The sequence below is a fragment of the Lemur catta genome, chromosome 14, assembly GCF_020740605.2.
Source record: "Lemur catta isolate mLemCat1 chromosome 14, mLemCat1.pri, whole genome shotgun sequence".
In the NCBI taxonomy this organism is placed as follows: Eukaryota; Metazoa; Chordata; class Mammalia; order Primates; family Lemuridae; genus Lemur; species Lemur catta.
In genome coordinates this window covers 65,731,218-65,757,052 of record NC_059141.1, presented here as the reverse complement: position 1 = coordinate 65,757,052, position 25,835 = coordinate 65,731,218, and the positions used below count along the sequence as shown (strand labels likewise).

At 36.1% G+C, this 25,835-nt stretch overlaps 2 protein-coding genes across 4 annotated transcripts in view; one reads left to right on the top strand and one right to left on the bottom strand.

Moving 5' to 3' along the window:
- PARG (poly(ADP-ribose) glycohydrolase) overlaps window positions 1-25,835 on the top strand; it is a 120,066-nt gene that overhangs the window by 25,014 nt on the left and 69,217 nt on the right. The gene's annotated exons all lie outside the window — the stretch shown is intronic.
- On the bottom strand, window positions 12,011-12,915 carry LOC123649796 (40S ribosomal protein S2-like). The gene is given in 2 exon segments (XM_045567979.1): window positions 12,011-12,630; window positions 12,633-12,915. Coding segments are annotated over 2 exon segments (864 nt in total). The 3' UTR covers window positions 12,011-12,049.

Sequence of the window (25,835 nt, the reverse complement as noted above, 5' to 3'; positions counted from 1 at the left end):
GCCTAAGAAAGTATACCTATAAGATAGATAATCCTTTTGGAAAAGCAAATTTTGGTTAGGATAAAGTAATTTTCTAGCAACTATAGCTAGCAACTATAGTGATATCAGTGTGAGATATGAGAGTTCCCTGATTTAAATTACTTCTCAGACTTTGAATAAATAATTTTAATAATAAAATACAGGGTTTATAAAATAAATTATAAATTTGAAATTTAACTTGCCTTGAAAGTTTGAGATCACTTTTCTCTTGAGTATATTCTCTCTCTATAACATTTTTTTACATACCTAAAGAAAATTGTTTAGCTGCTTTTGAGAAAAGAAGAAAAAAAGGAAATAATATTTCTTGAGGATATATACTAAAAGGAATATACTAAAAGGAATATATTGCTGCATTTAATCCTCAAACATCTTTGTGAAGTGTGGATAGCATATTCCAGTTTAGAAAGGAAAATATAATTAGGTTTAGAGAGGTTAAGTAACTTCTTCAACATTATATATAAAAAAAATAATGTAAAGAGTAAATTTAGATTTGAGCTCAGTTCAGTTCCTGCACAAAATAGGTGACCAGTAATGATTCATTGGATACATGAAGGGGCTAGTAGACCCTAAAACATGTGTCCTTTTTATTGTAATGATATTTATCCCTTAAAGAACACTGAATACCCCTATATATAAAGCACTGCACTACCAAAGATACAGAATTGATTGACAGCCTTATCCTCAGAAAGCAGGGGCACCGGACATATCCACAGGTGACTGTAATCATTAGGCAGAGTAGAAGAAATGCCCTAGTAGAGCCTACTGGATCATGGAAGGGCAAAAGAGTTTTATTTTGGGTCATTGGGCAAATATCATAGAGAACATAATCGTTGGGTGGTTGAGAGTATAAAGTGTGAAGGAAAAATAGTTAAAGGAAATATATTATTTAAATAGCATGTTAAATGTACTAGCTTCTTTCACTTGGTAAAATGTTTTCATGATTCATATTGTACCATGTATCAATACTTTATACTCTTTTATTGTTGAATAATATTCCATTGTGTGAGTATACCACATATTGTTTATCCATTCATCAGTTGATGGACATTTGGGTTGTTTCCACTTTGGGCTATTATCCATAATGCTACTGTGAACATTAATGGACGGTTTTTTTGCGTGGCCATATGTTTTTATTTCTCTTAAGAATATACCTAGGAATGGAAATGCTGGGTTATATAATAACTCTTTAATATTTTGAGGAACTGCCCAATTGTTTTTTGAAGTGGCTATATCATTTTATAATCCCATCAGTAACATACAAGGTTCTAATTTCCTCACATCTTCCCCAATACTTATGATGTGTGTCTTTTTTATTTTAGCCATTTTAGTCAGTATGTAATAGTATCTTATTGTGGTTCTTACTTGCATTTTTGTAATGACTAATATTGATTATCTTTTCATGTGCCTATTGGCCATTTGCATTTGTATGTCTTCTATGGAGAAATATCCATTCAAATCCTTTGTCTTGATTAAGTACGATGGCTCATGTCTGTAATCCCAGCACTTTGGGAGGCCAACACAGCAGCCTGGGCGACTTGGCAAGACCCTCTCTCTGCAAAAAAAAAAAAAAAAAAAAAAATAGCTGGGTGTGGAGGTGCGAACCTATAGTCCCAGTTGTTCAGGAGGCTAAGGCTAGGGTATTCCTTGAACCCTGGAGTTTGAGGTTGCAGTGAGCTGTGATCGTGCCACTGCACTCTAGCCTGGGCAACAGAGCAAGATCCTGTTTAAAAAAAAATTTTTTTTTTTAATTTTGATGAAGTATAATTTATCAGTGTTTTTGTTGCTTCTGTTTTGGGGGTCATATCTAAGAAGCTGACTCAAGGTCATGAAGATTTACTCCTATGTTTCTTCTAAGAATGTTACAGCTTTAGCTCTTATACTTATGTACATTACCCATTTTGCATTAATTTTAGAGGTCCAATTTTATTATTTTCCATGTGAATATCCATTTGGATTTAATTTTCATATATGGCATAAGTTAAGGGTCCAATTTCATTATTTTCCATTTGGATATCCAGTCATCCTATCACCATTTGTTAAAAAGACTGTTCTATCCTTGTTGAATTGTCTCAGTACCTTCAAAACTAACTGACCATAAATATGAGGGTTTGTTTCTGGCTTCTCAATTCTATTCCATTGATCTATTTTTCTATCCTTATGCCAGTACCATACAGTCTTGATTACCGTAACTTTGTAGTAAGTTTTAAAATCAGGAAGTGTGCACCCTGTAACTTTGTTTTTTTTTTAGTTTGTTTGGGCTATTTTGGATCCTTTTCATTTCACTGTGAATTTTAGGATTAATTTTGCAAAAAACCCAACTGCCAAGGGCAATTTTTATAATCATGTTAGCATAGAATCCAAACTAATTCTGCATTTTATTTATTTATTTATTTTTGTTTTTTCTTTTATTTTTTATTTCCTTCTCTTGTAACACAAAGAACAATAATTCTGCATTTTGAGGTAGTGCCAGTAATTTCAGTATTACCTTATCAAGCTTTGGACCCATATGGTGTTTAAAGGAAGACATAAAGTAAATAATGGATGTCTTATTGCTATGTCAGGAAATTGGATATCTCAGGGTATCCTTGAATCTAAAGGTCTTTCACTTTTACAGAAATGTAATTTCTTATGCAATGAAAAGTTGATCAAACTGATGTAATCTTTTCCCTTGTCCCTTATTGGAATATAACATATGTATTTTGTAATTTGGGGGGCTTAAATTGGATACAGTGGTTAATTTTGGTAAGAAGTCATGTTAAATTTCATACCTTGAGGTGGCAGTAAACATGCCATTGGTTACAATACCTCTGTCACCTTGTTATGAGCTAAAGTAGTCATTTTTTTTCCCTCTTTTTAATCGGAATACTCAGACAGGACCTTGTTTCCCCTTTATCTGGTGACCTTGTCCGGAAGCATGCCTGAAAGGGTAATATATAGCAAGTTTTGGTGTGTTTAATGTAGATCATAAATATGAGGTGATTACCAAGGGTGCTGATGATAGTTTTACAGAAGTCCTTGCATTTTTGACCTTCTTATTTTTATTTATTTTGTAAACATGGAGAATTAGAGGAGTCCCCACAACTATACCAAATATTCATTTCTTATTGTATTCTCCAAGTATTTGCCCATGTATATGATGTCTTTTAGTTAGATATAAATGTATGTTCATTTCATTCTGTATTATGAAATCTTCTGTTATATAGCTTTATAGTGTTTAACTTTAATGGTTGCATAATATTCCATCAAATTGATGAATCATTTGCTCAGCCATTCCAGTGTTAAGAGATTTGAGAAAATCTATTTGTATAAAGCGTATCTAGACATTCAAAGGTGTTTTTCCCTGTGACTGTTTGCTATTCTGTCATTGTCAGTGTACTTAACAGAAGCCCTTGGATGTTTAATACAGTTGTGTTTTTCTATCCATCAAATCTCCAAAGATACTAATATAGAACTTTATCAAGTCATGGCCCATGGGGACAACATTGCCTAAGCTTGCAGTGGTTAGTGAGAGGAAGCAAGTGTCAAATATATATGTGGGATTGGTGGAAGAAAAGGAAATTTTTAGGGCAAGGGAAACAATTGTTTGGCTAGGTTTTAAATTATAAATGAATTATATTTTCTTTGGATTATCTGTCTACATTCCGGACAATAAGTGCTTCTTTATAAAAGGGTTCTTAAACATTGTTTATTACAGAATTTGGAAATTCTTTACTTAATGCCACATTGAACTCTGAGTGCGTTTTTTTGCTAAGGAAAAAAATCAAGTTCAAATTTGACATCATACCAAAATTAATATTTTGCAGTTAAGTTTACCTTGGGGCTGTTGATATTAATCCTTAAAACCTTTTTTTGCTTAATTCTGTGAGTAATGGGTTTTGTAACCCAAACTACCTTGCAAAAAGCAGAGTTAGTATCAACAGTTGCTTAATGTGATTATGTGTTACTGTGATTATCTACATACTAGTATCCAACACAAGAAGTAAGGGACCCAGAATCCCATCCTGCTATGTGAGCATCCTCTGTTGGTATGGAAGTGAGGAGTATTGCCTAAGCTTTTATTGTTTTGTCAGAAGCCAGCAAAGATCACAGAGCTCCATCTGTTAATTTGTAATTTATAGTTATATATTTAGGTGCTACTGATTAGAAATGGCCATTATTTAGTGTTTTTTGCATCGTGAGTGCTAATATTGGTCTTCCTCAATACCAGCTGTTGGAAGTGCTAGTAACAATCTGTTTTATGGCCCTCCTATGTGGTGTTCCAGAAAATTAAATTCAAACACTTCTGTAATTTATATTCTAAATGAATCAATATAATTACTCCTGGCATTTTTCACAGGAAAGTTTAACAAAATGTCCTGTATGTTAGAAATAGTCTTTATTAATGCATTTTAGAGGAATTTTAAATCCTTCTGTCTTAAAACACCTGCGGCATTATTTCATTTCATGTTAGTGTGTTACCTTGTGAAATTTACATTAAAGCCATAGTGACTGAAGAGGAGCATGGAGGTGTGTTTAAGAGGGGCTTCTTCTGTTTCTGTGATGCTGGTTTCTGTTTCTATATTTGGATGGTAATTGAAAAATGGATGTTTACTTGATAATTATTCATTAGACTACACATATATATTTTATGTACTTTTTGAATAAATGTTTCACAATAAGTATAAAATGTTAATTATTTATTATAAAGAGCTTTAAATTCTACAGTTGATTTATATAGCAAACTTTTTTGGCAAATGAATTAGTCCTTGAAAGGAAACCTAAGGATTTTAATGACTATTCCATCTTCCTTTCCATGTATAGATAGGGATGTATAAGGATATATGTACCTCTCATTTCTTCCTTCCATTGGTTTATCCATGAAGGATGCCATGAGTGAGTAAATGAGTTAGTTTTGGTTTTGCTTTTGTTTTTTTGCATCTGTGGCTGCTAAAAGTGGAGAGTGAGAGATAGGAGTATAGGAATGAGAGGACATTTAAAAATAAAAAATGAAAAGTTTAGACTTCAGAAAGGTTTTGTTGCTGTGACAAAGCTAATCACATATTTCTCTTTGGAAGCCATAATTTAAAAAGAAAGTATTTTTTATATCTATCTATCTATCTATCTATCTATCTATCTATAGCATTAGGTCAATACTTCAAATCATACATACAAAATAGATTCTTTATTGCAACTTGGAAATTGTGTATTGTGTATCTTTGCTATAGTTATTAAAATATTGAATATGTATTGTCCTATCAGCTGTTGCCCTATGTCTTGTCAGAGAAAGGCTGTTTAAAGTCTCTTTTGCTATAAATAAGAATGTATAAATTTCTCAGTAATGGACTTGCATTCTTGTTTATGTGCTACTTAATTTTAAAAGGTAGGTGGGGGCCAGGTGCGGTGGGTCACACCTGTAAATCCCAGCACTTTGGGAGACTGAGGCAGGAGGATGACTTGAGGCCAGGAGTTGAAGACTAGCCTGAACAACATAGTGAGATCCCATCTCTACAAAAAATAAAAAAAATTAGCTGGAAATGGTTGCATGCCCCTGTAGTCCCAGCTACTTGGGAGGCTGAGGCAAGAAGATTGCTTGGGCCCAGGAATTTGAAGTTGCAGTGAGCTGTGATAACACTATTGCACTCTAGCCTGGGCAACAGAGGGAGACTCTGTCTCACAAAAGTAAAGAAGTAAAATAAAATAAATAAAAGGTTAATGGGGGTCATATTGAATTTTGAGGGAATGCAGATTAAGTGGATCAAATTATTATGCCTGTCATCTTTTTTGTCAGTTATTTATGTGCCATTTTAAGTTTAAAAAACAGGTACAACATAATTTATTGTCCCCCAAATTGAGGCATGTATTGTCATACTTGTGTTTAATGAAAATAACATTTTGGCAGAACATCAGTAGAAACTCAGGAAAAAAAAATTAGCTTTTTAAAAATAGATTGCCAGAAAGGTATCTCACATATATAGAGTAATGTCTAGAAGAAATTTATATTTTGATTCATGTCTTTATTATGTAATAAAAAGTTAAAATATATACTTAGATTATTAGGCAAAAATCATAGCATAAATCAGCTGTCTTTCAATAGCATAAAGCAGATGCATTTATGCATAAGTGGTATGTTATACATTTCCTGGCCTTTTGAAGTGTGGCATACTATTATGGGTAGCTTATCTCATTATTATGACTGTATCAAATTTACTTAGTACTTTTTGTATATTAAAAATTTTGGAACAAAAATATTGTTAGAGGATTTCTTTTCTCCTTCCTTCACTCTCCCAACTCTCTAATAAACATTTCAGACCGTCAGTGTTTTTTAGAATAGTTTGGGGAATGCTGGCCTAAGGCAATAGATTGTTGTAACCACTGTTAACAAATAAGAACAGGTTTTGTTATCCAATAACTAGTAAGGAATGTGGCCTTTGTTCCATGATAGCTTTTTGGTTTTCTTGATAATGCACAAGTAAGTTTCTGAGTGTATATAAACAAATTGTTCCTTAGCTTCTGATTTAGAATTCTTCATAGATAATCTGTTTTTCCTGGGCCTTTCTTCACAGCCTAAAAAATTTAAAGTGTCCTTGAAATATTTGTCATAAAGAACCTGTAGCAAACTCCTAATCAAATGAAAGCAGCCTTGAATGTTTCATAAGACTACAGCTAATGTCTTTATCTCTCTAGCTTTCGAACCTCTGATTTGGAGTTCAGTGGAAATTTAACCTTTTTGGACTTCTTCCCTTGGTGACTCACAGTCTCTGGAATCAATAAGGTCTGCATTACTTTACAGCTCAACTTAATTTAATTCATGAGAACTGTAGGAACCAAAAGGGAGCTAATCAGAGTCACTAAAATATTAAAAAAGATGAATTGTGACTTTTAGATTTACATGAAATATGTGGAATATCCCCCCTTGTTTGGTTAATGTGTGCTTTTGGATTGGGACATATGTTAAGGGTCTCATATTCATGATTTCTTTTAAATAGCGCGTATCCCGTAGGATGAATTGCTCTAATTGGAACTAGACACTCTGCTTTTATAAACTTGCTGAGATATCATGGAAGATCAGTCTTAGGTGAGCCCTTCATGCATTAGATCACTGATGAAATTAGAGTTGTTATTTTGTGTTTGTGAAACACTGTCTGGGTCATATTTATGTATGTAGTAGACTAGAAGGTTGGAAGTTATAGATGATCACAAGTGAAAATCCATTCAGAATTCCTCCTGTATTCTAAGAATGAAATTAAGCCAACACATTAGTGTCCTGTAACTCCAACCTTTCATTTATTCATTTGGTTCAAATAGCAATAGAAGGTATTCTTTTTATATTTTGCAGTGGCATTGATTTCATTATCGAAAAATCTATTCTCTTAGAGGGGTGAAAATAATTCCATGTTTTAATCTCTCCCATGATTTATATCTGTCTTTATCAGCTAGCTCTGAGATGGTTTTTTGTTTTTTGCATTTTTTTAAATTTATACAGTTTGACATGATGCCTTGATTTATAATTCCTGTTAAAATTTACGTTTACTCTTCTTATGTTGCTACTCATTAGAAATAAATGGTATAGGCCTTTTGGGTAAGTTCTAAATACTTTTATCTACATGTAGCGTCTCATATTTAACCTTAGGAGGACCCTTGTACTATATATTGTCTGAAGATAAAAATAGCAAGAGTAGGCCGGGCATGGTGGCTCATGCTCTATAATCCTAGCTCTTTTGGGAGGCCATGGTGGGAAGATTGCTTGAAGTCAGGACTTCGAGACCAGCCTGTGCAACAGTGAGACCCCATCTCTACAAAAAATAGAAAAATTGGCCAGGCGTGGTGGCGTGTGCCTGTAGTCCCAGCTACTTGGAAATCTGAGGCAGAAAGATTGCTTGAGCCCAGGGGTTTGAGGTTGCAGTGAGCTATGATCATGCCACTGCCTTTAAGCCTGGGCAACAAAGTGAGATCTGTCTCTGATAATAATAAGAGTAAATAAAAACAGAACATTACATCTGTTTTTAAATTTATATACTATTTCAATGTGTAGCCTATATAAATGAACAGTAAACTTGGTCACAAAGACTAAATAGGCCCGTTGTCCTCTTATGTGGGGAGATGCCATTAGTGCTGTGGTCTACCGAATATTTTAGTGTCAGTACTGCTGGAGAAAAGTACTCATCCGTGATTGATTTCAATGGTAATGGCAGGTAATGATTAACTACATGAGGCTGTCCGATTCTAAGCAGGCTAAACAATTGTTTTTTATAGTGTGTTAAAGAAATTTTTAGTAAGCTGAGTGACATAGTGCCTTGTTGCCACAAATGCTCTTTGATTATGTGAAAAACACTACAAAAAGACATTTTCTACAGTGAGAACCACTTGCAGCATAGTGTAAAATGGAATATTTTCACATGAACTGCAAAGTGATGTATATTAAGATAATCCTTGCTATTGGGCTAATCTACATCAGCCCTGGGAAACCTAGCTTCAAGATAAACAAGGGGCATCTTCCACTGGGAGTGAAATGTTGAAACTGCTTATTGCCACTGCTCACTGGATAAAGTGGCAACATGCACTGATAGCTGACTCCTGTCTCCCTTTATACTCCTAGACACTTATTCCAATCCTGCTGCTTAAGTTGCAGACCATTCCAGCGGCCCTTCTCTTGGAAACTTTTGTCTATTGTAGGCATAACCCTATCTCCTCCCACATTTACCCTGTCTGTAAGATCCTCCTTGTAGATGTCTCCTCTGTGTTTGCTGGAGCATCCTTTTTGATTATCTGGTGGAGACAGTAATAGTGCTTATTATTGAGAGCTATACTATGTACCTAGTCTAACCAGTATGCTTTGTCTCATTCAATTCTAACAACCACCACGGTAGGTAGACACTATTAATATTTCCTTTTGACAAATGAAGAACTAAAAACCAACGCTTAGAGAATTTGTATCTAAGTGAGGTCTCATCTTTTATCTGTGGACTGTGGTGCGTGCTGTCAGTCGGTCTTTGACATAGCACCTAGGAAAGAAACTGAATCAGTTTGAACATACTGCCCAAACATTAGGTCAATTGGAAATGGTTAGGAAAAGGGGAAGATTCATTATAAAAACCAACTGAATAAAGTTTGAGAGGCCCTATAAGGTCAAAGACTTGAATTAAAGGTAGAAAGAAGAGGAGCTTAGAAAAAGTAGGCCTTCGTGGCCTATGGCCTTAGATCTGGCATCATTTAAAAGCACTGACTTAGGGAGGACGCCTACCTACCACATTCCAGTCTTTGTTCATTTGAATCCTTTGCCATCTGGTCATATTCCCTCTTCCCATTCTTATTATCTGCCCATCTTTGACACCACCTTCCTCTCACCTGTTACCTGACATCAACTTGGGCAACTTGATTGATACTTGTATTGATGACCCATTTACTAGTCAGACCCAAGTCTGTGTGTGAGACCCTCTACTTCGTTAACCCACATGATCACAGATGACCAGAGTTTGGGCCTGATTATCCCCTGGGCCAGCTCCTTCTCTGGGGTCATAAGTTCTGAATTCCTCTCCTGCCACAGCCTCTTAAGTTTTCTACTCCATTATTCCTACTGTGTTCTCTGTTTTTTAAGGTGTCCTCTGCTTCTACCCCTTTGCTGCTGGCCCACTGTGTCCTAGGTTGTATCACTCAAATACTTTGTAAATAAAGGGTTAACATGGTGGAAAATACTGCACATTATATTCTCCAACTGGGAATGGTTTTGTGTAGTCTTACAGTAAAGAAATGTGTTTAGTTTTGTTTTATTAAACATTTTTTCCAGACTTATTTTATAAACAGTTTCTGTGTAACCGCTTATTTCCCTTGTATCTAGTATTCCATGGAACACACTTGCAAAACACAGTTGTAATGAGGAAGGGAGGGAGAAAGGGAAGGAGGGAGGAGGGAAATAATACATCTTACTGATAGGCCTTACTAAAAGTTTATGTTATTGAATCTTAACTTGGTCTTTGGTTCTTGTTGTCTTTTATATATTTTCTCATTACTCTATGATGCCAAACCTTTTTGTTGTTTTCTAATCTTTATCCACACTACACTGTCCATGTGCTCCTACTTCACACCTCACTGAGAGATTTGAGGCCATCTAAAAGGGAAATTCTTCCAGTTTCTTCACGTCAAGAGTTTTAGTATTCTTTATTCATCTCTTTCTTGTTTCTGCAAAGGGAAAGCTAGTCTTATTCTATTCCTTAAGTTCAGCATGTCCAAAACAGAATCATACTTTAGGGTACATATATATCACTGTACCTTTTCTGGCCTCCTCCCTCTTTCCCCGATGCCTGGTTAATGTCTGCTTGACTTTTAGTATTGTGTGTGGCTGTCACTTCTGTAATTTACTTTAAAACATTGTTTTTTAGACTTTCTTTTTTAGAGAAGTTTTGGATTCACAGCAAAATTGAGCAAAGATACAGAGATTTCCCATGTACTCCCTGCCCCTATGCATACATGCATAGCATCCCCATTATCAATATTCCCTACTGGAGTGGTATGTTTGTTAAAATTGGTGAACCTGTGTTGACACATCATTATTACCCAAAGTCCTGTAGTCGACTTTTTACTTACCCATCTTCTATACTCTTCCTTGTAAGAGGCTGTGATTTGTTCTTTCTTATGTCCCTAACACTTAGCATAGTGCCAAGAACTTTATTTTTTTGTTTGTTTGGTTTTACATTTACCTGTTTATTATAAAGGATATTACAAAGAGATGCATAGGGCAAGTCATGTGGGAAGAGGTGTGGATCTTCCATGCCCTCCTCTGATGCCCCACCCTCCAGGAGCATCCACATGTTCAGCTATCTGGAAGCTTGGGCTAAGAACTTCAAATGCCACTTAATGCAGGTGACATTTTAATCTTTTATCTTCAGATCTTCTCTCCGTCAGCTTCTAATTTAATTGCCCATTGGATTTATACACGTGGATATTCCATGAGTACCTAAAACTAGCCATATTACCACTCCTACTCCAGATTCTCTATCTGTGAATGGTTCTATCGTCTATCTATTCATTCACTCAAGCCAGAATTTGTTAATCATCTTAGTTGTCCTACTGTGTCTCAGCCACCTCTCCTGCTGATCTACCATTCCCTCATCTTATGGTAAGATGCCACAATTTTACTTCCTAAGCACTTCTTAAGTGTTGCCTCTGTTTCTGTCACACGTGTCTCATCTATATCGTCATTGTGATTTAGCTGGTAGATTGCAACAGTCATCTAGCTGACCCTGCATACAGTGTTGGTCCCTTTGAATCCATCTTTCATGCTGCTCACACACAGTGAGCTATCTGAAGCATATATCTTAAAACCTTCTGTGGCACTTCATCTATTTTCAGCTCTATTGGGCTATATTTATGGCAGCCATGACCTTGCCTCTGCCCACCTCTCCAGCATCATTTCATGCCACTTTCCTGCTCCAAGCTTGATAGTCTAATGACTAAATTATTTGTGGTTCTCCATTATGCTGTTTGCTTGCTCTTAATCCATCCTTCAATACTCAGCTCAATCTTTATCTCCTCTGGGTACCCTTTTTGTCCTTTCAACCTCCGCTAAACACTCCTCTCTGTGCTTACAGTGGTGCCTGTGCACAACTCCATGTACTTGTCACATAAGACATGATCTGTCTACAAAATGTCTGCATTCTTGTGAGACTAAACTTCTCCAGGGCATCTAGCCCTGTTTTCTAGTTCATCGCGGATGCTCAGTAAATATTTCTTGATCTAGTTCAAGATATTCAAGGGGAATAGTCTAGCACCCAGAAATATGGGTCTTATGCCACAGTCTCTTACTCTGAGAGATTTAGGAATTATTTGTGTAAGGTAATAGTTGACTATTTGAGATTGGCAATTGGTAGAGGGAAAAGGTGAGGCCAATATACATAACCTATATGGTTGTTATATAGCATTTTTACCTCAAAAAGTAGTGAGTTAGTTTCTAGAGGATAGAGATGGTGCTTTTTTTTTTTTAATTTTTTTTTTAAACAATAGGCTTAATTCACTTTATTTTTCTTGTATAAAAATGCTATGGTGTAGCCACAGCTGGAGCCTGGGTCCTCAGCACAGGGACTCTGATGTGGGTCTTGACAAGATGTTCAGTGAATTCCTGGTAGGGAAACTTGGTGAATACAGTCTTTTTTTGGAGGTTAGGGGTCAGATAGCTGTAGCTCTTGGAGATGGCATAAAAAGTAGCTTTGGCAAAATTGCCCAGGGTGACAGTGCAGTCCCTGGCTGAGGTGTAGCAGTCATCAGTACCAGCCATCAGCAGCAGCTTCTTGGGCACAGGAGCTGAGATGATGCCAGTTGCTCTAGGGGCAAGGATGAGACATACCAGCACAGAGCTGCAGTGGCCTGTTACCTTGCAAGGAATGGTGTTGGGCTTGCTGATCTTGTTCTCCCAGTAGCTTCTCCGCATGGGGACAATGGAGAGCTTGGCCAGATCATGGCCCCTCGGATGGCAGTGGCTACCTCTTAAGCGCTTAACACACAGACCCCTGTGACCATTGTAGTCCCCAGTGGTAACAAATGCCTTGAACCTGGTCCAGTGGCCAGCGTGGGTCTGCTTTTCCACTGGCATACTCTTCAAAACCTTATCCTTGAGAGATGCCCACAGAAAAAGTCAATGATCTTGTACTCCTTGATGGGCAGGGTGAAGATGTAAATCTCCTCTAGGGATTTGATCTTCATGTCTTTCAACAGGCAGCCCAGCTTGGTGACGGGTATCCACTCCTTGTCCTCGGCCTTGCCTCCATGAGCTCCACGGCCTTGGCCCTGGCCCAGACCATGGCTACAAATGCCGCTGCCAAAGACTTCACGGAAGCCACTGTGGCTTCCCATTCCAGGGCTCCTGGGGTCTCTGGGCCCTCCCACTGCACCTGGGTTATCTGCCATTTGGTGTTTTCTCAGAGATGAAATGTTGCATTATTTATCTTTGTGTTTATTCCACATAATACTCAATCTGATTTCCCAGACAGAGTGGGTGCTCAATGTGTGTTTGGACTAAGTAGCAACATATGACTAGAGTTAAATAGAAGGGGGAGGCTGGACCTGTTGGACTGTTCTCACTCTTAATCTGTTTTATTTGATGTAGCTAAACGCTACAGTATTCTTCACATGTCAGCAGTCTTATATAGGCTATAAAACCACAATCATGTCAAGAGGAATATTTGAACATTTTCACCCTCATCCTTATTTTATTTTAGAGACGGGGTTTCACTCTGTCACCCAGGCTGGAGTGCAGTGGTATGATCATAGCTCACTGCAGTCTTGTACTCCTAGGCTCAAGTGATCCTCCTGCCTCATCCTCCCTAGTAGCTGGGACTACAAGCATGCTATTATACCTGGCTTATTTTTAAATTTTTTATAGAGATAGGGTCTCCCTATGTTGCTCAGGCTGGTCTTGAACTCCTGGCCTCAAGAGATCTTCCTGCCTCGGCCTCCCAAAGTGCTGGGATTATAGGAATGGCCACCATGCCTGGCCACATTCCTTATTTTAAAACAATTGCAGTTACCAAAAGTAGCTTGATGCAGTTAAATAAACTTAGGTACATTAAAAACCTCCTAAACAAAAAGCTACAGATTTAGTCTTCTGTAGTTATATCTACATATATCTGAGAAGCTCTGAATTTTCCTTGCATTGCTTTGGTGACTTTCACTGGAGTGGGGTAACAAGAAGGACTCAATCTGTACAGCCACAGTAGCCACTGGCCATATATGGCTATTTAAATTGAAATTAATTAAAATGAAATAAAATTTAAAATTCACTTCATTAGTCACACTAGCCACATTTCAAATGATCAGTAGGCACATGTGGCTGATGACTACTGTCTTGAACGGTGCAGATACAGATTTTCGTCACTGTAGAAAGTTCAGTTGGAAGCACTGTACTAGGTCATCCTGAAGGTTCCTTCTGCGTCAGACATCGTCTTTTTACAGAAAGGCTGCTGGCAGGTCAGGTACCCTCACAGAGAACTTCTGAGATTTCTCAACATTCTTTGATCACATTTTGAATTTTTTCTTCTTTGGATATTACTTGAAATAATTGAGTTGCTTAGTAGAACTTGGTCAGTTTTTTAAAAAGATACTTTCATTGATTGTAATAGCATTTGTTTTAACTACTAATGCATTTGTATTTTTATTTTTTCTCCAAAGAATCTGCCACCAGGGGGTGTTCTCAGATGTTTTAGGAAAATTAGTTTTGTTTCAGCCTTAATAAGTGTGAAGTTTGGACTATAATATTAATTGTAATTTCTACTGCATAATATAAGAATGAAATTTAGAATTAATCACTATAATATGTATATATGCACATTACTTGATTTGTATGACAAATTTTTTTTATTAGTGATAAGTGTGATAAACTATCATTGAACAATCTGGAAAATCACTTAACAGTAAAAACAAGTACTTTCCTTTTCTTTGTGAGACAGAGTCTTGCTCTGTCGCCCCAGCTCAAGTGCAGTGGCATCATAGCTCACTGCAACCTTAAACTCCTGGGCTCAAGTGATCCTCTTGCCTCAGCTTCCCAAGTAGCTGGGACTACAGGTGTGTGCCACGATGCCCGGCTTATTTTTCTATTTTTAGTAGAGACAGAGTCTCCCTCTTGCTCAGGCTGGTCTCGAACTCCTGACCTCAAGTGATCCTCCCACCTCGGCAAGTACTTTCTTATAGTTCAAAAACCCCCTTCCTATTATTTAAAAGTGTATACTATAGTAAAAGATTGAAGTTATTGCTCACCTATATTTCTTGCGCAAATTAAATCCATTTTGCTTTCAGGGCTGGAAAACTTATATCACCATTAGCTGTTTCTCTGAAATCTTGTCATATTAAGTTTGATTGTCTGTCTATAAAAGATGGATAATAGTGTGACTGTATGGTATTGAAAGTATCCGTCGGCTTGTATATAATAGCACTATGGTTTAGTGGTGTTTGCAAAAGTGATTGATGGATATGACCATGCAGTCATACAGTAGTAGAAGTGAGAGATGGGAAAGACCTATCAGAGCATCTTGTGCCAGTGTGAGTTTATTTCCTAGGAATAGTCATTTACCGTAACAATATTGAGAAGTAAATTCTTCTTTGGAGACAGAACGTAATGAGGGTGTATCATTATGCTTTATCTTTCTAAGGTATGAATACTCTGTGTATTTTATTATTAGCATGAAAAAGATAGCGATTGTATGGTAAATACTGTTTAGAGAAGCGCTTCCTCCGTGTTTCATAAACCTACATAATTCTATTCTTTTTGTTTAATCTAATAAAATTTGTGTAAGAAATAGTGTGACTGTTTTTGATTAGAGGCATATTTTGTTTCACAAATTAGATGAAGGTATTCTTTCTAAACTGATTGTGTTCCCAGATTAGTTGTTAATTACTTGGAATTAGGAGTCCTGATGATAAAATTTCTACCCCATACACGAAAGGCTGTGAATTCTAAGCCTCTGGTGGTTTGTTTTCTGAAGTGAGAAGCTAATGCAGAGTTCTGTCATTAGAAACAGCAGTGATTAGGAGAGACTGGAAACAGGGTTATGGTGAGGATTAGCAGGAAGACTCTTTCTCCCTTCCTTCCTTCCTTCTTCCTCTTCCTTGTCCTAGCTGATGTGAGCTGGGCAGTAGGAGTGGAAATTAAGAATGAAAGGAGATTGCATCATTTAGCACTCTTTTTCGTTTTCTTTCCCTTCTGCTGGCAACCATTGGTGGGGAGGAAACAAGTAACTATAGCGTCCTGACTTACCCCATATTAAACAGCTGTCAAATTATTTAATGATATAAGGACAGATGTAGATATTTCCAATGTAAATTACAGAACAAATACCTTAAGGACTCTTTGTATCTCGTTTATCTATCCATAGAGCAAATAGTTTCAAATGTTTATAAATTGTACTGTGATTTTTATCAGCATTTCCCAGATTTGAGTCATAGCACTTTGAAAATTCACAGGGAAACTCTTCATAGTTGTTTGAAGAGGAAAACCAAACCAAACCAGAAGAAAGCAGAGAGGTAGTGTGACTCCTCAGCACAGCCCTTTCTATGTGTCACTGCTGCTGACCTCTGGGAGCACTTGGCGTTTCACATAATGCCATGAGATAAAATTTTTGGATAGTCTTAATTTATGTCCATTAATTAGTTAGCTACTATTAATAATTTGTGAAATATGCCTTCTTAAATATGAAAATATTAGACTAGCTATTTCCTGAAAGCCAATTGGGCTTTATTAAAATTTGGAGAACATTTTTATTGAAGCCATAATTGTCATGGGCGATACACATGAGAGATCACCCTGTAGCTAGCCTGTCAGACTTTCATGAGCCTTCAGAAATTAAGGGGAATGAGTGAGTTTGTTTTCTTGTAAGCTGTCACATTCTTCTCTTCAAAGTGTCAGCCTGCATCGTGCACAGATAAGTATTAGAAACTTCCACCTTTTCCTGTTGATTTTTTTAGCCTAACTTAATTTAGTGCTATAATTTTTCTTTTTCCTCTAACATTTAATTTTTTTTGTACTCTAAAAACATGCTTGAAGAATAAGTGGATCTGAAAGATCTTAATTGACATATATTATTTCTTTTAATTTTTGAAATATGAATCTTTCAGATGCACAAAACCCTAGAGGTAGTTCCAGTAAGCTTAAGGTGTATTATAGAAAACTATATATAGAAATCTATGTATAGTTTATTAACTTAAAAAGAAGAAAACCTATAATATTTTTGCTAAACAATAGAGATTCTAAAAGGCAATGGAAAGTAGGATAAGCTTTGTAAAATCAGCTAAGCCAGATAAAAAGTGCCAGTTAATGTGTTTTTATTGACACTGTCACATATGAACATCATTGTTCTAGGCATGGTGAATCAACCATAAATCTCATTTTAAAGGCTAGAAGGGCTTTCTAGTAAGGGCTGGAAGACATGTTCATAAATAACTACAACATAAAGCAGAAAGTCTTAAGTGTCTCGTGAAAAAAAGTATAAATAAATTACAAGAGGGAGAGTTACCTTCTAGCTGGAGAAGAAATTTGTATAGACTTGAAATAAAGTGTTGTTGATCAAGACATCAAAGGGTTAGGTACTTCCGTGGAAGCACTAGTAGGTGCTATCGAAGAGTGAATTGCTGAGTTGCCTAGTAATTCCTAGTTACCTCTGTAAAATGCACAGAAAGGGAGGTGTGTGTTTGTGTGTGTGTATTATGTATATGCTAAATAAGACTAGATAGGCATCTAGAGCAAGATAGCTTGACCCAAGCTCAAGGAATTTGTTCTGTATTGATGAAAAGGCAGTGAAAAGCCATTGAAAACTTTCAAGTGAAGGAGGGACACACCGAAACTGAAGGTGGGCTAGCAGCAGGGCAGCAGTTAGACTATTACAGTAATCTTGGTGAGACTGGGTGAGGGGCTGAGTCAGGGCAGCTTAGTGATTAAGGAGGAGGTAATGAACATGTGAGGTCCCACTGGATCAATCCATAAGACTTGGCAGTTAGTTGATGTGAGGGTGATAAAAAGAGGAGGAGGCTCTAAAAAGGTTGAGAATTACTAGCCCATTAGATAATAATACTTTGTATTTGTATATGGAGCTTTAGAATTCATAAAACACTTATATCTGAGACTTTATAACTTTGTAAGTTAGTTGCATTATAATTCTCCTTGTTATGGATGAGGAAATAAAGAACTTAGGGATTTTTCTGTGGTTGATACGGAGAGTAAATGCAGATCTAGGCCTATACCTGTAGCCTTCCAGTTTCTTGGCCAGTGCTGCTTTCTCTAAAATACCCTTCTTTGTGAACCTGGGAAGAAAAAGCCTAGCACCTAGTCCCGTTGTATGCCAGTAAGTTTTGAATGTGGGCAAATTGTTTTACTTTCTTTGAGTTTTGGTTTCTTTAGCTGCCCTTATTCTTTATATCTTGCAGGAATACTTTGAGGGTAAAATACAATGTTTTTATTTTTATCACCTCTTTATTCAGCAAATAATAATGAGCACTAAATACTTAGCTTGGTACTGGGAATACAAGATGTTAAAAATACAATCCCTGCTTTTGCAGTGTTCCATAGATTAGAGGATGACATAAAACATATAAATAAATAATTATAATAAACTATAATACGTGTTCTAATATAGAGCCACAGAGGAAGACAAGTCAGGAAAGGCTTCAGAGAGAGTTGTGAACTAAGTCTTGAAGCATAATTAGTGGTTTAAGAGTAGTAAAATATTAAAGCAGAGGGCAAAGTAATGTATCATCATCAATATACTAGCTATTATTTGTTGAAAAGCTTATAATTCTGACTACATCCCTGCAAGGTAACTATTTTCATTTTATGAGTGAAAAAATAGGTTCAAAATGTGATTTGATCACAGTACATGATAAAGTCAGTATGGTTCATTAGGGAGGTGCAGATCAGTATCACTAGAGTGTAGTACGCGAGTGACAGAATGGATGAAGATAAAACTGGAAAAGTCTCAGTGCTTTGGAGGTACAAGTATACTGTTTATTCTAGATATTAAAAATAAAGATAATAAAACTGAATGGTAGTTTCATGACAGATAGGAGAGAATATTTTAATCTATATGAGAGACAAAGGATTAATCTTCAGTAAAATATGCCCAATTAAAAATTGGCTACTGTGTAGGCCTAGATTTTTTCACTGATCAGTTCTCTCAAACATTTAAGGAAGATATAAAACTAATTTTATAAAAACTCTGAGAAAATAGGAGGAGGGAGCACTTTCTAACACATTTATAAAGCCAACGTGCCTCTGATACTATGTGACAGATTTTACAAAATATTGGCAAATGGAGCCTACTAATATGTAAAAAGGATAATACATCATTATCAGGTAGGGTTTATTTCAGAAATACAAGGTTAGATTCATATTTTAAAAGCCATATGATTATTTTGATAGATGCAGAATAAGCACTTGACGAAACTTAGTACCCATTCAGAGTAAAGAACTATTAGCAAATTAAAACTAGAAGGGAATATCCTCAATCTGATAAAGGATATCTATGAAAACCCCACAGCTTAAATCATACTTAATGGTGAAATAGCAGGTTCTCTTCCCAAAGATCAGGGGAAAAGCAAGGATCCCACTCTCTTCATTCTTTTTAACATTGTACTGGAAATTCTAGCCAATGCCGTAGGCAGGAAAAAGAAACAATGTATGAAATCAGATAGGAGGAAGTAAAACTATTTATTTGTAGTTGACATGTTTGTTTACACAGAAAACCCGAAGGAACCTAGAAAACAATTACTAGAACTAATAAAGGTATTTATTTAAGATATAAGGCCAATATACAAAAACATTGTATTTAGCAGTAAATGAAAAATTTAAATTTTAAAAATTCCATTAAAAATAGTGTTAAGAAACATAAAATACTTAGAAATAAAGATAACAAGAAATGAGGAAGACCTGTACCTTAAAGACTGTAAGATAATGCTGAGAGAAATTATACAAAACCTGAACAAAAGAAGATATTCCATGTACATGAACTGGATGACTCAGTGTGGCTAAGATGTCAGTTCTCCCTATATGCAGTTCCAATCATAATACCAAGCAGGCTTTTTGTAGAAAATGCAAAGCTGATTCTAAAATTTATATGGAAACATCAAAGACCTAGGATATACAAAGAAATTGTAAACAAAAAGGGCAAAGTTGGCAGACTACTTTAGTATTTATTTATTTAGAGACAGAGTCTCACTGTCTTGCCTGGACTAGAGTGCCATGGCATCAGGCTAGCTCATAGCAACCTCAAACTCCTGGGCTCAAGTGATCCTTTTGCCTCAGCCTCCCGGGTAGCTGGGACTACAGGCATGCACCACCATGCCTAGCTAATTTTTTCTATTTGTAGTTGTCTGGCTAATTTCTTTCTATTTTTAGTAGAGAAGGGTGCTCTCTCTTGCTCAGGCTGTCTCGAACTCCTGAGCTCAAGCAATCCTCCCGCCTCAGCCTTCCAGAGTGCTAGGATTACAGGCATGAGCCACTATGCCCAGCCCAGACTTACTTTAACTACTTCAGATACTTAAAATAAAACTACAGTAGCCAAGACAGTATGTGTATTAAATTGAATAGTGTTCCTCCAAAATTCACGTCCACCTGGAATCTCAGGATGTGACTTTATTTGGAAATATGGTTTTTGCAGATGTAACTGGGTAAGATGAGGTCATACTGGATTATTGTGTGCCTTAAATCAAATGCCTGGTGTCCTTATAAGATGATGAGACAGAGACAAAGACACAGAGTAAAGAAGCTCATGTGATGGTGGAGGTAGAGATTGGAATGATACATCTGAAAGCCAAGGAGCCCCAAGGATTGCTAGGAGCTCCTGGAAGCTAGGAAGAGGACAAGGAAGGATTTTTCTGTGGAGTCTTCAGAGGGAGCATGACCTTGCTGATACCTTGATTTTGGACTTCTAGCCTCTACAACTGTGAAAGAATAAATTTTTGTTGTTTTAAGCCACTCAATTTGTGATACTTTGATGTCAGTGTCCTATAGGGGTTTGGGTTACACAGGTGTGTATAGTCGTAAAAACTCATTGAACGGTACACTTAAGATTTGTTTATTTCATTAAATTTTACCTCAAAAGAAAAAGATCTCTAAACAAATGTTGGACCATACTTACTGATATGCAAGCTGAAGTGATGTGGGGTGAAATGCACTGACGCCCACACTTACCTCAAAATGCATTACACAAGGGACTGATGGGTGTGCAGAAGGGTGGATGGATACATGATAACACGACAAAAGCTAATATAAAATGTTAATTGTAGAAACTAGTATTTAGGTGTTCGTTGTATAGTTATTTTGATTTTTCAGTACTTTTGAAATTTTTCATAAAATTGGAAATTGTTCAGAAAAATGGTTACCACTAATGGAGAATGATTACAAAAATTATTGTACATCTATACTGTGGAATATTGTGTAGCATTTATCATTCTGTTACATGGAAAGATTTCTAAGCCTTCCTTTTAAGGCAAAAACTAGTTGCAGAGTATTTAAAAAATTAACATAACACAAAGCTAAGTGTTTATAAACACACATAAATTCTTAGAAGAAGTTTGAGGAGGAGATAAGCATCTCTTTATATCTGAGAAGTAGTTTGGAATTGAGGATTTGTGATCAAGGAGAGCTTTGGCTTCATATGAATTCTTGGCACTTTTAAGGCAAGAATGTATTTAAATATTAAAAATTAATAGAAAAGGGCTAAGGGATCACAGAGGGGCTTGTATACCTGGGGATGAAAAGTTTACCATTATTAGTAGTCAAAGAAATGTAAAAAAATAGTGAAATGTCATTTTAGCCCATCAAATTGCAAAGATAATAAGAATATGAAGGGCTGGGAATGGTGGCTCATGGCTGTAATTCTAGCACTCTGGAAGGCTGAGACGGGAGGATTGCTTGAGGTCAGGAGTTTGAGACTAGCCTGCGCGAGAGTGAGGCCCTGGTGTCTACAAAAAATAGACAAAATTAGCCAGGCATGGTGATACATGGTCTGTAGTCCCAGATACTCGGTAGGCTGAGGCAAGGAGATTGCTTGAGCCCAGCAGTTGGAGGTTGCAGGGAGCTATCATGAAGCCACTACACTCTAGCCCAGATAACAGAGCAAGGCAGTATCTCAAAAAAAAAAAAAGTGAAAATATGTATTATTAGAGGTATGGAGTTGAGTACTTTCTTACGTAGCAGTGGTGGTAATATAAATTTATAGAGCCTTTCTGAAAGGCAGTTTGACAACATACCTCAACAGCCTTAAAAAAAAAAAAAAAAAGCCCATGCTTTTTGATATAGCATTTTTACTTACAGAGATAGTCAACAGATGCATAAAGGTGTATGTGCAAGGAAATTCATTGCAGTGATAAATATAATAATGGAAAATTGGCCACTACCTATAAGCTCATCATAAAAGAATTAGAGAAATAAATTATAGTATCTCCAAATACCCAACTATTAAAAATGGTGATGCAAGGTTATATTTACTTATGTGGGAAAATACCCACTGTGTTAAGTGAAAACAAGATACAAACTTTTTGGGGGGTGAGTGTCCCTTGGATTCATTAAGAAAAAATACAGACTTCAGTAGGTAGTATCATGGAAGGATATATCCTAATATGTTAACAGTGGATACCTTGGCAGTGGGCTTATGGTTGATATTTCTTTCCTTTTTGTTAATGTTAATTTCTACAGTGAAAATGCACAACTTTTAAGAAAAATTTTGCTTTCAGTGATGTTTATAAGGACTAGATAGCAAAGTGGAAAATACTTTTGTTTTCCTATTAGGTTAAAAAATACACTAAATTGTTTAAGCAACATAATTTCAACTCAAAAATGCACCTGTGTGAGAAAAAAAAATACTTAGTTGTAAGTAGTGGTTATGTTAATATTAGGATCATAGGATTATGAAAGTTTTTTCTCTTTGTTTGGATTTTGGAGTGATATACTTTTATAATGAAAGATCATCTAATAAAATTTGATGTTCTAGACCTTTTATATAAATTTTATTTGCTATTTTTCATTAAAGAAGATTATTAGTAACTTTACAAAATGTTTCTAGGATCTAAATAGGTTTAGACCAATGGAGAAAATGGAGTGACTTGTGAAATTTCTTATATTGTTGATTTGTGATTGGTTACTTTTTAAAAGCTATTTGCTATGAACTGTTGAAAGATCTATGGAAATTTCTCCTTTATTGAAATGACATTGGTTTTCTGCTTTTACCAGGTACAGATTCCACTTACTCATTCAAAGTTCAGTAGTCAATATTTATTTAGTGCTTTGTGTATATCAGACATGGTACTTTAGTCATGTATGAATATGTCTTTAATAAATATTAGAGCACAGTTAACAGATTTAGTTGGTCAGATATTTGAAGAAAAAAGACATAAGTAAATATCTCTTTTCTATTTTGATGTTTGTAGATATTTAAATAATTTATAATGTTTTGACTTTTGGCAAATTCAATTCGCCTATTTTAGTAGCTTTTCTGTGTTTCTACATGCTGAAGGAAGGTAGGAAGATAGCCTCTCCACAAGCACCATGATGAGGTTGCAGTTATTACAATTCTTCAGGGTTAGGGCTGACGTATGAGGGTCACAGAGAGAGCGCAGAGCTTTCTGCCACGAGATTCATGAGGTCAGTGACCATGTCTGTTATTTTTTACTGTTCTGTCATCTTCTGGCACAGGTGTCTGACACAAAATAGATACTTGAATGTTTGTTTACCAGTCAGTTGAATGAATCTGTAATCTAAAGAGAGGAGATGGAAAAAATAGGATTATAATTTTGAAATTCATTGTATCAATTTTGATTGAAACGTATACATAATCAATTTATGGGACTAGAATAAAAGTTGGTACACACATGCAGGGAAATACTTGCTGCATATAATTATCTATGCAGACTATCCAGTAGAGGGCAGGGTTTTACTTGTGGGGGAATTTAATACAGCTTTCCTTTTTACCATCACGTAAATGCTTATCTTCTTTATAATTATCATTATCATCATCATAAGTAATAAATGTTTATTTTTCTTTAATTGTTACAGAATATTTGACAAACAGCTCTTGGCCTTTTTAAAATTAAGAAATAATTTCCATTAAAAAAAACTTTTCCTTGGCCGGGTGCGGTGGCTCATGCCTGTAATCCTAGCACTCTGGGAGGATGAGGCGGGAGGATCACTCGAGGTCAGAAGTTCGAGACCAGCCTGAACAAGAGCGAGACCCCCGTCTCTACTAAAAAATAGAAAGAAATTATCTGGACAACTAAAAATATATCGAAAAAATTAGCCAGGCATGGTGGCACATGCCTGTAGCCCCAGCTACTTGGGAGGCTGAGGCAGTAGGATTGCTTGAGCCCAAGAGTTTCAGGTTGCTGTGAGCTAGGCTGACGCCACGGCACTCTAGCCCAAGCAAAAGAGTGAGACTCTGTCTCAAAAAAAAAAAAAAAACAACAAAAAAAACTTTTCCTGCTTGCATCTGTTTGTATTGTACAGATTAATAAATACTTTAGTAAGAAGTAAGATTTGCATAAAGATACTAATATTGAGAAGGCATAAGATCATGTTGGTTTTTTAGATTGTACATCCATCTCAAATAGTAGTTGAGCTGATTATGTTCTTAAAGGGCATTTTTTAGGTTCTCATTTGTGTTTCCAAAGCAGTATTAGACATAGGTCTAAAATGTTGACAGTTGTGAAGAAGTGCAATACAATAATGCTTCATCAGCTAAATAAGTGGTATTATAAAACTTGTCCACAGAGCATAGTGGCAGCCATTCATGTGTCAGTTTTAAAAGGCAAGAACAGGTACCCAAAGGAGAACTGTCAGCCTATTAAGACACTTTGGGTTAAAAATCTTTAGGTTTAAAATGTTTGAATAGGCACTTCTCCTTATCCCTCCCCTTAAATATGGCTAAGAACAATGGACACCATATGTAAAACAAACATAAGACTCTGAAAGATGGAGGGAAGAAGGCTGGCCAGCTAGGGACTGTGGGACCCTAGGAAAGACATGGTACCAGAGTGATATCAACAGAGGCCTAAGGGGGAGCCTGAACTCTCCTCCCAACCCAGTAGCATCAAGGTATGTCTCCCTCTTTCCACCATGGGCACCAGAGGCTGAGTGGTGAACCTGAATTTTCACCTCTGGCATATTTTTCATAGCTGGCAGTAATGAGGCAGCTATTCCTTTCCCCTGTTGGCATGGTTGCACAGAAAGCCTGCTAAAACAGAAGATTTAAATAAGATCTAAAGTTTTAAAATAATCAGAATATCCAGATTTCAATAAAAAAACTCATCACCAAGAACCAGGACAATCTCAACTGAAATGAAAAAAGAACATCAGTGGACACCAATCCCGAGATAACACAGATGTTAGAATTATCTGACAAGGATTCTAAACCAGCTATCACAAAAAAGCTTCAATGAGCAATTACAAACATGCTTGAAACAAATGAAAAAATAGAGAATACCAGTAAAGAAATATTAATAGAAGCTATAAAGAAGAACCAAATGGAAATTTTAGAACTGAAAAATATAAGAACGGAATTATTTTTAAAAATTGATTGGATGAGTTTAATGGAGACTGGGAATGACAGAGGAAAGAATCAGTGAACTTGCAAAACATTAAGAGAAATTACATAATCCGAACAACAGTGAGAAAATAGACTAAAAGCAAGCAAACAAAAAACCCAGAGTTTACAGACCCGTGGAACTATAATAAAAGATCTGCTATTTGTGTCATTGGGTTACCAGAAAGAGAGGAGAAATAGGGTACAACTGAAAAAAATGCTGAAAGAAATAATGGCTGAAAACTTCCAAAATTTGGCAAAAGACATAGCTTGCAGATTCAAGAAGCTGAGTGAACCGCAAGTAGGATAAACCCAAAGAAATTCATGCCAAGATATATTATATTCACACTTCTTAAAACCAAAGGCAAAGAAAAAATCTTGAAAGCAGCAAGAGAGAGATAACACCGAATGACAGTGAAAACATGCTGGCCAGAAAGAATTGAGTGGCACAACATTTTTGGACTGAAAGCAATGAATTGTGAGCCCAGAATTCTAGATCCAGTGAAAATATTCTTTAGGAAGGAAGAAGAAGCCAAGACATTCTCAGATGAAAGAAAAGTGAAAGAATTTGTCATGAGCGGACCTACCCTAAAAGAATGTCTAAAGCAATTTCTTGAAACAGAAAGGAAATGATAAAAGTAGGAATCTTGGAACATCAGGAAGGAAGAAAGAACAACAGAGATAGTGAAAATATATTAAATATAATAGACTTTTTTTTCTCTTTTTGAATGTTATAACTTGTGTTTGACATTTTCTTTTTCACTGTTTTTA